The sequence below is a fragment of the Monodelphis domestica genome, chromosome 2, assembly GCF_027887165.1.
Source record: "Monodelphis domestica isolate mMonDom1 chromosome 2, mMonDom1.pri, whole genome shotgun sequence".
In the NCBI taxonomy this organism is placed as follows: Eukaryota; Metazoa; Chordata; class Mammalia; order Didelphimorphia; family Didelphidae; genus Monodelphis; species Monodelphis domestica.
The window spans coordinates 208,410,782-208,422,982 of NC_077228.1; the positions used below are offsets into that span (position 1 = coordinate 208,410,782).

The 12,201-nt window shown below is 35.8% G+C and overlaps 1 protein-coding gene across 9 annotated transcripts in view; it reads right to left on the reverse strand.

The window, feature by feature from the left end:
- MARCHF10 (membrane associated ring-CH-type finger 10) overlaps nucleotides 1-12,201 on the reverse strand; it is a 259,755-nt gene that overhangs the window by 138,189 nt on the left and 109,365 nt on the right. The window contains exon 2 of one of the 9 annotated variants that reach the window (XM_016430610.2): nucleotides 636-778. The exons of the other annotated variants lie outside the window; for them this stretch is intronic. Coding sequence (XP_016286096.1) covers nucleotides 636-644 — 9 coding nt within the window. The 5' untranslated portion in view covers nucleotides 645-778. The remainder of the gene's footprint in view (nucleotides 1-635; nucleotides 779-12,201) is intronic. 9 annotated transcript variants of the gene reach the window in all.

Consider the following 12,201-nt stretch of genomic DNA (forward strand, 5'->3'; position numbering starts at 1 on the left):
AAATGATCTGTAAGGATTATTATAATAATCCTTTTAACCATTAAGAAAAGCAGAACTGTCACACATGGATTAAAATCACAACCCCATATGTAGAAATAGAATTAAAGAGAATGTAGATGGGGAAAACTGATGAATTAGATATCCAAGATAACCATGCTGGAAAAGACATAAGTATAAAGGAATTGAGGGATTAATATTCAGGCTATCTTATCAGTGGCATAGAAAAAATCTTGGGCCATGTTACACTGAAAAAAAAAAAGACAACTGAGAGAATAGCTTCTACCTATGCCTATTTTCCTATATGTATAAAAATTTTATATGGCAACCTTGGTGAGGTTTCTGAGTAGAGAAAAGGCAGGATTTGGCAAGTGGTGTTCTACTTAGATCACATCGTTATCATCATGTAATTGACTGTAAGATGTAGTAAACATAAGGTCCCATAATGCTCATTTGTTGGTTTTAAAAAAGAATTTAAGTAGATCAAAACAACACTTTAAAGACTTTGGTACAAAACGTTTTCTGTTCATTCATCCAAATTGTTCAAAATTCCTTGTAAGACTGAATATTGTCTTGTCTGATGACCCTCTGATCATAAGTATCAGGAGAGGCACTAAAAGAGGGAAATGTATGCTCACCAAAAGCATTTGCCACAGTGATGGAGATCCAGCATAGTATCCAAGTAGAAGGAGGATTCCCTGTGAATAGTGAGGCTCTCCAGATGGTCCTGCTCAGAGATGACATTGTGTTGGTTGCATCAAGCCCTGGAACATCGCAGAGCCTATTGGATGAGATCCGTAATCATTCAAAAGAATTTGGCCTAACCTATCTGCATATGAAAAAGCAAAAGTGGATAAAGAATTCTCATTGCCCAGGTTATGGCATGTAGTTAGAAGGACAATCTTTAGGGCTCATCAGTACATATAACTTGGTCAGATATGGCAAATGGGCAATAAGTTAAATACAGAATAAAAAAGGAAGAGGAAAATAGGCTGTATTACTTCAGGAAATAAAAATCTACCAGAAACAAGCCCATTTTTAAAAATACCAAAATTGTTTTGGCCTGGTTATATGACTATAATATCATAGAACTCTACAATCTCCCCAAAAATTGAAAATGGTTGACACTCAGAAAGCAATGGAGAAGAACACAGTAGATAAGAGCAGGTGCTGTACATTATAAATGAGGAAACACAAATAAGAACTGGAGTAAAGGATGCCATCAAAGAAATATCTTACAGAAAAAATGGTACTGGTATTGTGGCAATGGTGAGGCATTGCTGGAGAGCTTGAGTACTTCACTGGTATCCTTAGCAAGTCAAAAGAAAATGAGAAAAGGCAAAGCATATTGGATCTGCTTCTTATGGCAGAGCTCTAACAGGCTCAAAGGGTCACGTAAGGCAGGCATTGGTTATCTGCAATGTTTGATGGAACAGTCATATGAATGAGATAATAGTTTTATTTGAAGAGATGACTTTTGAGACAATTTCTTCATCCTACAAATGAGGAATTTGTTCTAGCACTGAAGATGTCTTCTTATATAAAGTAGAAACATCCCCATTAACAATATATTTAATGATGTTACTTCTAAATCTAAATTTGTGCAAGGAATTCCACAAATGAGTACCATCGATGGAAAATGCACTACAACCTCTTGTGAATGAAAATAAAGAGCTGCCAAAAGCATTGCCCCACCCAATCTCAATTACTGTGATATGACATGCAAGAGAGGCAATCTCTAAAGAGATCAAACAAATTTTTTTATTTTAAATAGCACTTACCACTTTATACTTCAATAGAGGCAAACCGATAGTTTGTGCAAAATGTAGAATCTTCTTTGACATTCAGCACTCTAGCCCCAGTGTTCTCTAGCAATTACAATTTGTGGACAGTCTTAGAAAAGAGCCAGTTTAATTTCACTTGTTAAATTTAGCCTAGAGGTCAAAAGGTGTGGATGAGGTGGCAAGATCCATTTGTGTGACAAGAGGCTACAACTTCCATAAACAGAAAAAGACAATCACCAGAAGTTAGCTGAGATTCCAAAAACCACTTGAAGATGGCAAACCTTAATGGTTCTTCAAATAGAATCCACAATTCTCTAGCTATTTCTTACTTCCCAACTTTTCAAACTGAGTCATCATAAAGTTTAAAATTCTCTTCTCTAAGCTTCTATTATCCTCTCTTGACCTTATAATAACAGCTTCCCCTGTCTTTTCCTCTCCAATTTTCCTTGTGCCATTATTGTCATACAGTTCCTAAAGCACTATTTTCCTAATACTTTAATGTAGTTCCACAAACTGAATCAGCCATCATGTCCTGTCATTTCCACCTTCCAAATGTTTCTCACATCTTTATCCTTCATTGCCACTGACATGATCTTGGTTGGGGGTCTTCATTACAGCTTACTTGGAGCAACTGTTCTCCCTACTTCCAATTTCTTCCTCCTTCAATTCATCCTACACACTGTGATCAGGGTACACTCCCCAATGACTCAGACAATGTCACCTCTGTGATCAAACTCTACAAAAAGCTTTTCATTGCCTTCCAAATAACACCCAAATTCCATACTTTTGCCCATGCAGTTCCCTCTATCTAGAATGCTCCCTCTCAAATATCTGCTTATCAAAATCCCAACCTCCTCCATGAAGCTTTTCTTGGTCACTCTAGCCAACAATAATCTATAAGTCCTATGAATTTTTCTGAATGAATACACCACATATTTCCTTTCATTATAATAATTTGTACCTCATACCTACATGAGGATCAATTGTTATTTATCTTTTTATGCCCCATATCAATCCAATTCAGTTCAATTCAATTCAATACGTACTAATTTCCTACTCTGTGTAAAGAACTATGTTAGGCATTAGGTATACAAATCATAAAAATTTAAGTCTGCCCACAAGGAGTTTACATTCTACTGGGGTGGAGTGGGGACGCAAAATATACAAGTAAATGAATACACTATTTATAATGTAATTTCAAAAAAGAGAAAGCTTTAGTGAGAGAGGATCAGGAAAGTCTTCACATGAAAGGTAGCACTTAAAATGCACTCTAAAGGAATATAGAGATTGTATTAGACAGAGGTGAGGAGGAAAATCAATTCCAGATGTGAGGGGCTGTTAATGCAAAGGCAAAGAGATAGGTGATAGAATATTGGGTTTTAGGAATAGCTAGTAGTCCATTTTAGCTGGAATAAAAAATTGGTGAAGAATTGATATGCTCTGTCACAGTATTTTACATACAATAAAACTTTTCATAAATAGTTGTTTAATAAGAAAAAGAACAAATGCAATATAAAATGTCTTAATAATTTATAATTTTGAAAAAAAAACAGTTTGTGTCCTTTCCTCTGATTAATTTTTTAAATTTCTTTTATTATTATGAACTTGAGAAACGTTAGTGAATAGAAGCATTTCCATAAGCAAAGAACAGAAAAAGAGGATTGGTACAAAAATGAAATTGTAAATCTCAAATATGTGTAGCTTGTTTATTGTTTTAAAAGTATATAATACTTTTGGCACATTAGTTCTGAAGCTGTCCTGGTTGTGTTTTCTTCTTTTTTTAAAAGTCTAATAACCCTCTGTCTTAGAATCAGTACTGTGTATCGGTTCTAATACAGAAGAATGGTAAGACCTAGGCAATGGAGTTTAAGTGACTTGCCCAGGATCACGCAGCTAGGAAGTGTCTGAAGTCATATTTGAATTCAGAATGTTCAACATCTAGGCCTGGCTCAATCCACTGAGCCATTTAACTGTCCCATTGTGTTTTTTCCTTAAACTCTTGCTATTCTTTTAAAAAATATTTAATGGATACTCCTTCTTATTCATATAGTAACTAGTTCCCTTTTTCATCCCTTCAATTTCTCACACAAAAAATTCTAAGGCCCCCTTTGTAACAAATAAGCAAAGTCAATCAAAACAAATTCACATATTGGCCAAAAATGTATGGTCTCAATCTAAATCTCTAGTCCATCAATCACATCTTTATCAAGATGTTCCTCTGGTATCATGGTTGGTCATTATATTAATCAGGGTGCTTAAGTCTTTGAAAGGTGTTTTTCTTTACAACATTGCATTTATTATAAAACTTGTTTTCCTGGTTCTGTTCACTCTACTCTGCCCAAGTTAATACAAGTTCTCACAGGTTTTTCAGAATCTGTCCCTTTCATAATATCTTACAATGCATTAATATTCCATTACATTCACATAGGAACATATAGGTTGTACAGTGGCTAGAGCACCAGGTTTGTAATGTCCAGAGTTAAAATCTGACCTCAGACACTTATTAGCTATTTGACTTTGGACAAGTCACTTAACCCCTGCCTAAAACTGGAGAAGAAAGTGGCAAAGCATTCATTTTTTTGCCAAGAAAACTCCATAGACTGTTGATCTATGGGGTCACAAAAAGTCATTTCTGACTAAATAGCACAACAACATTATTCATACAGCATAATTTGTTCATCCTGGGCACCCTCTTGGTTTGCAACTCTTTGCTACAACACAAGGTGCTGCTATGTGGTTGGTTATATGGTTCCTTTCTCTTTTTTAACTTTTGGATATTTTCTTCCCTATTTTAATTGAGTTACATTACTATCATTAACAGATATACTCCCCTCCCTATTAACAAAAAACAACATTTAAACAAAACTGACACATAAAACACTTATCTGAAAGTAAATACAATATTCAACATCAACAATCCCAAGTTAAGTTCCTTTTGGTATTTTCATTTATAATATTATAGCTATTGTGTATACTCTCTTGGTTTTGCTGTATTCATTTTGCATCAGTTCAAAAAGTCTTCTCATGTTTTTCTGAATTCCTAATATTCACCATTTTCATATGGCATATTTGCAATCTATTTTAACAATATTTCTCACAACCATCACAATTTCTCCATTTAGAGCACTACTCCTCCAGTTCAGAGACTTCTTGCATGGCCTATTATCATAATAGTTCCCTAAATGGACTTGGTCTCATGTCTTTCTCCTCTCCAATTCATCTCCAAAGTTATTCCTAAAGCACAAGTCTGATACCATGCCAACCCTGTTAAGTGGCTTACTATTACCTCTAAAATCAAATACAAATTCTTCTGCCAGGCATTTAAAAATTTTCACAACCTGCATCCACACAGCAATAATAAATAGAGTGTAAGATCTAGAATCAGGGAGACATTAGTCCAAATCCTGACTTAGACACTTACTAGCTGTGTGACCTTGGGCAAGTCTCTGGATACCTCTATACCTTACGTTTCCTCATCATGAGGAGGCTTGACTTTTTCTTTAAAGTTCCTTCCCAATCTAAATAAATGATCCTGTTCTTTCTAAAAAAAATTGTTGCCCATTACTTCCCTCCATGAACTTCTTAGTTCAGGCAAATCACATACGACAGTCCATCTCCCATCTCTGGCTTTGCATTTTCTGCAAAGGTTGCTTCTCATCCTTGGAATATCATGAAGAATCACAGGATTTGAGAGCTGGATTTAGTCTACCCTATATTTGGAACAAATTCTTTCAGTAATATAGCTGCCAGTTAGACACATAACTTCTGCTTATAGACTTCCAGAACGGAAAAAATCACTCCATCTTGAGGCAACACATTCCATTTTGGACAACTTTAATAGTTAGGAAACTTGTCCTGACATCGAGCCAAACTTTTTCTCTTTGCAGCCTCCACTGATTGCTTTTAGTACTGATCTCTGGGGTTAAAAACAAGGACAAGTCTGACCCTTCCACCATGAGATATTCTTTTAAATAACTGAAGACAACAGTTACATACTCGCTGAGCTCTTCTTCTCCAGGCTTAACATTATTCAACTGATTATCTTAAGGCATAGTTTTCATTATCTTGGTTGCCTTCTTCTAAAATCTCACAAGCTTATCAGTATCTTTCTTAAATCATGATATCCAGAACTGAGAACAACACTCCAGATGAGATCTGATCTCTTATCACAGCCCAAGATGGATGACATTGGCTTTTTTGGGGCAGCCATTTTACACATGGACTTATATTGAACTTGTAGTCCTCTAAACTCCAAAGATCTTTTTTTTTTTTCAAACAATCTGCTAACCGCACAATGACCTATCCTTGTCAAGATCTTTTTTGAATCCTGATTGTCATCCAGTTAGCCATCCCTTCCAATTTTGTATCATCTATAAATCTAACAAATCTACCATCTATTGCTTTATTCAAGACACTGATGAAAGTTTTAAATAGCATAGACTCCTGGGGTATTCCACTGGAAATTTCCTATCACAATGACTTGGTAATAACTACTCTTGTAACAACAACTTGGTAACAACAACAGACTCTTGAGTCTGGTCATCTAACCAAGTCTGTATCCATCTAATTATATTATTATCTAATCCGCATCCCTGCTACATCTCCGTAAGATCAGTAGATGACTTATCAAAAGCTTTGCTAAAATGTAGGTTTTAAATCTAAATTCCTAGGCTTCTAATCATCTACTAGTTTAGTAATCTTGTCAAAAAAGGAAAATTAATTCATTATAACTGTTCTTTAAGAAGTCATGCTGACTTTTTGTAATCATTGCTTCCTTTTCCAAATTTTCAACAATTATTTCAAGGATCCATACTATAATTTTTCTAATAATCAATTTGACTTTAAAGTCTTTTGACTTTATTCACTGAACTTCAGGAACTTTAAGTTAAGGAATTTTAAAGATAACGGCAATAGGCTTGCTGGCCTGCAGTTTTCAGACTGTTCTTTTCCCACTTAATGAAAATGACAAGATTTGCCCTTTTCCAATCTTGTGATACACTTCTTTTTTGCATCTTTCAAAGGTCATTGAAGTAGCTCAGCAGTCCCATCTGCTAGCTCTTTCAGAATCTGAGGTTGATCATATAGATCATCTGGGCCAGGTGCCCTGAATCCATCAAGGGTAACCAGGTGTTCTCTTACTAGTTCATTACTTATCTTAGTTATCAGCTTCCTGTTAGTCATTTTTGTTGTCATTTCCAACACAAAGGTCATTTATTCTCCTTGGTAGAGAAAAAAGCAGAATATGAATTGAGCATCTCTGTCTTCTTCCTGTTGGCAGCTATTGTCTACTCCAAGCAAAAGCCTTATCTCTTATTTGATCCATATTCTCTCAATAAAAATAATCTTCTTTCTTTTCCTTAGCATCCTCCATAAGAACCACCTAATTTTGAACTTTAGTACTCTATAATTCTTTTTATAAGACCATGTTAATAATGATAGCTAGCATTGATATAAAGCTTTAGAATTTACAAGGCCTTTTATATATGTTAACTCTTATAAGGCAGCTAAGATGCCCAGTAGATATATATGGCAAATCACTCTAATATCCTTGCCAAGAAAATCCCATAGATAACTATTGCCCTTGGGGTCATGTAGAGTAGAATACTACTGAACAACAACATTATCTGTCACCTGGCTTGCTTCCATCTTCTAGTCATTTTTTAAAATCAAAATTATGCATATTTGTCTCTTAAGTCAAATCCAAATTTTCCTCCTCACTGCAAATGTCCCCTCCTCCCTCTTTCAATTTTCAGATATCCTAGTTTACTTCCCAACCTCTATAGATGCACTAACCCCTACACAAAGCTCCTCTTGAACCTCTGAATTTCTAGTTACCTTGTATTTGTTTTGCATATAATTTGTATATGCTTAATATACACATGTTGCCTTTCCCACTTGAATGTGAGTTCCCTGAAGAAGGAATATTTCATTTATGTACTTTAATTCTGCCCAGTGCCTGGCATTTCAAGGGCACTTCATTTGCTTATTGACTGAATTATTAATAAATAACACTGAAAACTAATAATGTGAGAAATTCAGGGAAGCATGAAGTTTTGTATGAACTGATACAAACTGACAAACAGAAGCAGAAGAATAACATACACAATGATAAGAAGCTAAACTATATGATACCCTACCTTGGTAACAAGAAACAATAAAATATACTTCCTCTTAGTAGAAAAATGGAAGGCCATATTGGTAAATGTTTTATATAGTGTCAGGAGGTCATTTTGTTATTTGGTTAGGTTTAATTTGTGTGTGTGTGTGTGTGTGTGTGTGTGTGTGTCCAAAAGAGGGAGACAAGGTATAGCCATAAATATCTGTGTTAAAGGGTTAGGGAGTAGAGCATGATTTTAAAAAAAAGACAATGCTTTATATGTATGGATGACTATATACTCTATTATTAGATTTTATACCATTAGACATTTAAGACTTTTCAAAATTACAAACTTTATAACCATAAAAACCAAATGAGCATATATAACAATGGGCAAAAGGGTTTAACCCCAACTTTTATCTTTTAAAAAGGCAGTCAAATGAATGAACAAATGTAGAGAAATCTTGTTTTTCTGTATTTCCTTTCTGTTTGACCCAAAGTTCTACCACTTTTGACCCAGTTTTATTTCCTTCCTTTATCTTGTTTTTTAACTGTAAGAGAGGTGAATTAGGCCACATATTATCCAGTGTTACTGCTCATTAATAGCTAAGTCAAAGGGGTATGAGGTTCAAAATCTGTCTCTGATGCTTACTAGATTTGTGATCTGAGCAAATCATTTTACTTCTTTCTGTTTTGGTTTCTTTATCTGTAAAATGGGGATAGTAATAATACTCACCTCACAGTCTTTGTTAAAATCAAATGCGATAACATATATAAAATGTCTTCCAAAGCCAAAATGCTACATCAATGTTAGTTATTTTTTAATTTATTAAACAACTAGGTGGAACAGTGGATGGAATGCTGGATGTGGCATAAAGAAGGCATGAGTTTATGAGTCTACATATATTGTGTTGGTCACTTTCTAGATGTGTGATCCTGAGTAAATCACTTAACCTCTCCTACCCTTGGTTTCCTCATATGTAAAATATTGATAACATAATAGCACTTATATCACAATTTTTGTAAGGATTTGATATACATGAAAAGCAATTTTCAAACCCCAAATTTCTATTTGTTATTATGAGCAATCCTGAGGATGTTGGAATCTTATGAGATGTTGACTTGGATGTAAAACTCTATTATCAAGAAGAATAGGCTAAAGATAGTAGTTGCAATAAGAAGACGATAAGTGTTTTCTCAAATAGTTTATCTTCTTGCTGGCCAAAGAGAAGGTACTGGTAATGGCAGAGAGCTAAAGCAGACTTATACAGTTGAGTAACTCAGGGCCAGTGCTGACAAAGACTAGTCCTGGGGGCACTGCCACCCAACCAGTATGTCATGCTATATAAAAAAGATGGTATTTTTCAAGGGAGCACTCTACCCCAACAGAAGAAGAGCTTCTTGAATATTTGCTTAGATATACCATGAATATTTCTATAGTATTGGTAGAAGGCTAAGACAGAGAAACATAGGAAACAAATATAGAGCCACAAGGGACCTGTCTTTATCCTAATATATTCTTGAAAATGTAATGCCCTTGGGATAGCTAGGTAGCATGGTGAATAAAGTACTAGGCCTGGAGTTGGGAGGATCTGAGTTCAAATTTGGCCTTAGACACCTCTTAGTTATATGACCCTGGAAAAGTCACTTGGGCCCCATTGCTTAGCCCTTGTCATTCTTCTGTCTTAGAATTGATGCAGAAGGTAAGGATTTTTAAAAAGAAAGAAAATGTAATGCCCTGGTATAGAGACCCATGAAGGAGTCCTATATTATTTATCTGTGGGTGGATGACCTGAGAAGGAGAATGGAGGCTAGAGGAATATGGATATGAGATAGATAAGGCAGTCAGGGCAAGAGACGCAGGAATAAAGACTCAGACACCACAAGTTAAAACACCTGGGGAGATGTGAGCTCTGTAATTACCTCTCTAGAAAGAGAAAGCAAGTGGAGAAAGTATAAGTATGAGGACCAAGAGAACTGGTGTGGAGCTGAGAACTTTGGGACATCCCCCATGGGCCACACAGCCAAGAGATTAATGGGAGATGTGCGGGGCAGCTGCGCTGCATAAGTCAGTCAGACATGAGGAACATAACAGGCCACAGAAAGATCAAGATTGTAAGAGGCAAGAGGGAGAGCAAACCCTGTAAAAGTAAGAGGTGTAAGAGAAGAGAAGGGAAGAAGAGGCTTGCACATGTTCCCCAGCCTTTATTGGGGTCCTTAGGAATGTCAAGTGGGAGGTGATTCATGTATATGTGACATTATAGGTTTTTACATTGGTAGCATTGACAATGACAATGACAGAATCACAGAGGAGGAGATTAATCCAATCCGCGCTTTGTAAATGAATGTAGTCCTAGCCAGGACTCTGGCTGTCAACACCCAGTTCAGGAATTTGCTAGTCCTTTGCTAGTCCTTTTGACTGTCCCTTTCCATACAATGAACATCAAGTGGTCTGACCATGTGTCTGGTAAATGAATATATAGGATACAATATCAATACATCAATCATACTTCCAAGATGCTAAGATGTCTGATATGCTACACCTGGTATCACAATATCCAATTTTTATAGATGCAGAAATGAATGAAAATGCATTTATGAAGTGCCAAATTGTGCATTTAAGTGTTCTAAGCACTTGGAATAGAAGTGAAAAGCCAGAGAGGCTTGTTCTCAAGGAATTCATATTCTACTAGGAAAAGATGACACAAATAGGAAGTTTGGATGGTAAGTCAGATGGAAAGGCTTAGGTTGGATGAAAAGGCTTAGAAAACCTTAGGGTGCAGAAGCAGCAGTGAGGCAAATGGTAGTGCATCTTTTTAAATATCACTTCCCTTTATAAAAGTATTTCTCTTTCTGGTGTTGAACCATTTGATTGATAAGAACTTTTGTGTGCCTTCGGGAGTTTTGGTCACTGGGGAGGTAAGAACTATAACAGCTATACTATATATAGAACAATTACCAGGTTTCATTTCTACAAGGATTGTTCTTCATCTACCATAGTTGTGGAAGTTGGTGTTGGTGGTAGTAGGGATAACAGGTTCCTTCTCTACAAAGATTGTTGCCTTCATCAAAAGAATGAAAAAATAGAAGAAAATATGAAATATCTCAATGAAAACAACTGACAAGGAAAACAGATCCAGAAGATATAATTTAAGAATGATTGGACTACATGAAAGTCATGATAAAAAAGCCTAGACATCCTATTGCAGAAAATTATCCAAGAAAACTACCCTGATATTCTTGAACAAGAGGGTAAAATAGAAATGGAAAAAATCCACAGATCACCTCCTGCAATACTTTCCCAAATGATAACTCCCAAGAATGTTATAGCCAAGTTCAAGAGCTGTTAGGTCAAGGAAAAAATACTGTAAGCAACCAAAAACAAACAATTCAAATATCACGGAGCCTCAGTCAGGATTACACAGGATCTGGCAGCTTCCACATTGAAAGGTCAGAAGGCTTGGAATGATATTCTGGAGGAATGAGAACTGGGTTTAAACCAAGAACCATGTACCCTTCAAAACTGAGTATATTCTTTCAGGGAAAATATGGTCATTTGATAAAATAAAAGATTTCCAATAATTCCTTCAGACCAAAATTAAAAAGAAAATTTGATGTCCAAGTACAAGTGAAGCATAAAAATAAGATAAAAAATTTAAGGGATTCAATAAAGTCAGATTGTGTATATTCATATATGGAAAGATGATATCTGTAACTCTTAAAAACTGTTATCATAATAGTTAGGAAAAGTGTACATAGACAGAGGATGTGGTAGTAAACTATTTAGCACAATATGTAAAAAACTTAGGGGTGAAAAATAGGATTGTACTAGGAGAAATGGGAAGAGAGAAGTAAAATGGGATAAATTAAATTATATCACATAAAATGGGGTAGGGGCAGGGGGGGAAACTATTATAGTGGAGGGGAAGATGAGAGTGGTAACAGGTAATACTTAAACCTTACTCTCATTGGAATTCGCTCAGAGAGGGAAGAACAGCCAGATTCATTAGGGTATAGAATCCTATAACCCTATAGAGAAGTAGAAAGGGAATAAGAAAGGGGGGTGGGGTGGGCAGGGGAGTAATATGAGGGAGGGAGAAGTTGGGGAGGTGATTAAAAAACTATAGAGAAGGAGGAGGGGAATAAGAAGGGAGGTGGTGGGAAAAGAAGTAATATAAGAGAGAGGGAAGTGGGGAGTGTCTAAAAACCAAAACACTAGTGTGGAAGTTAAGAGTGAAAGGAGAAAGAGGAGGATTAAAAGAGGAAGTCAAGATGGAGGGGAATACACAGATGGTACTCATAACTCTGAATGTAAATGTAATG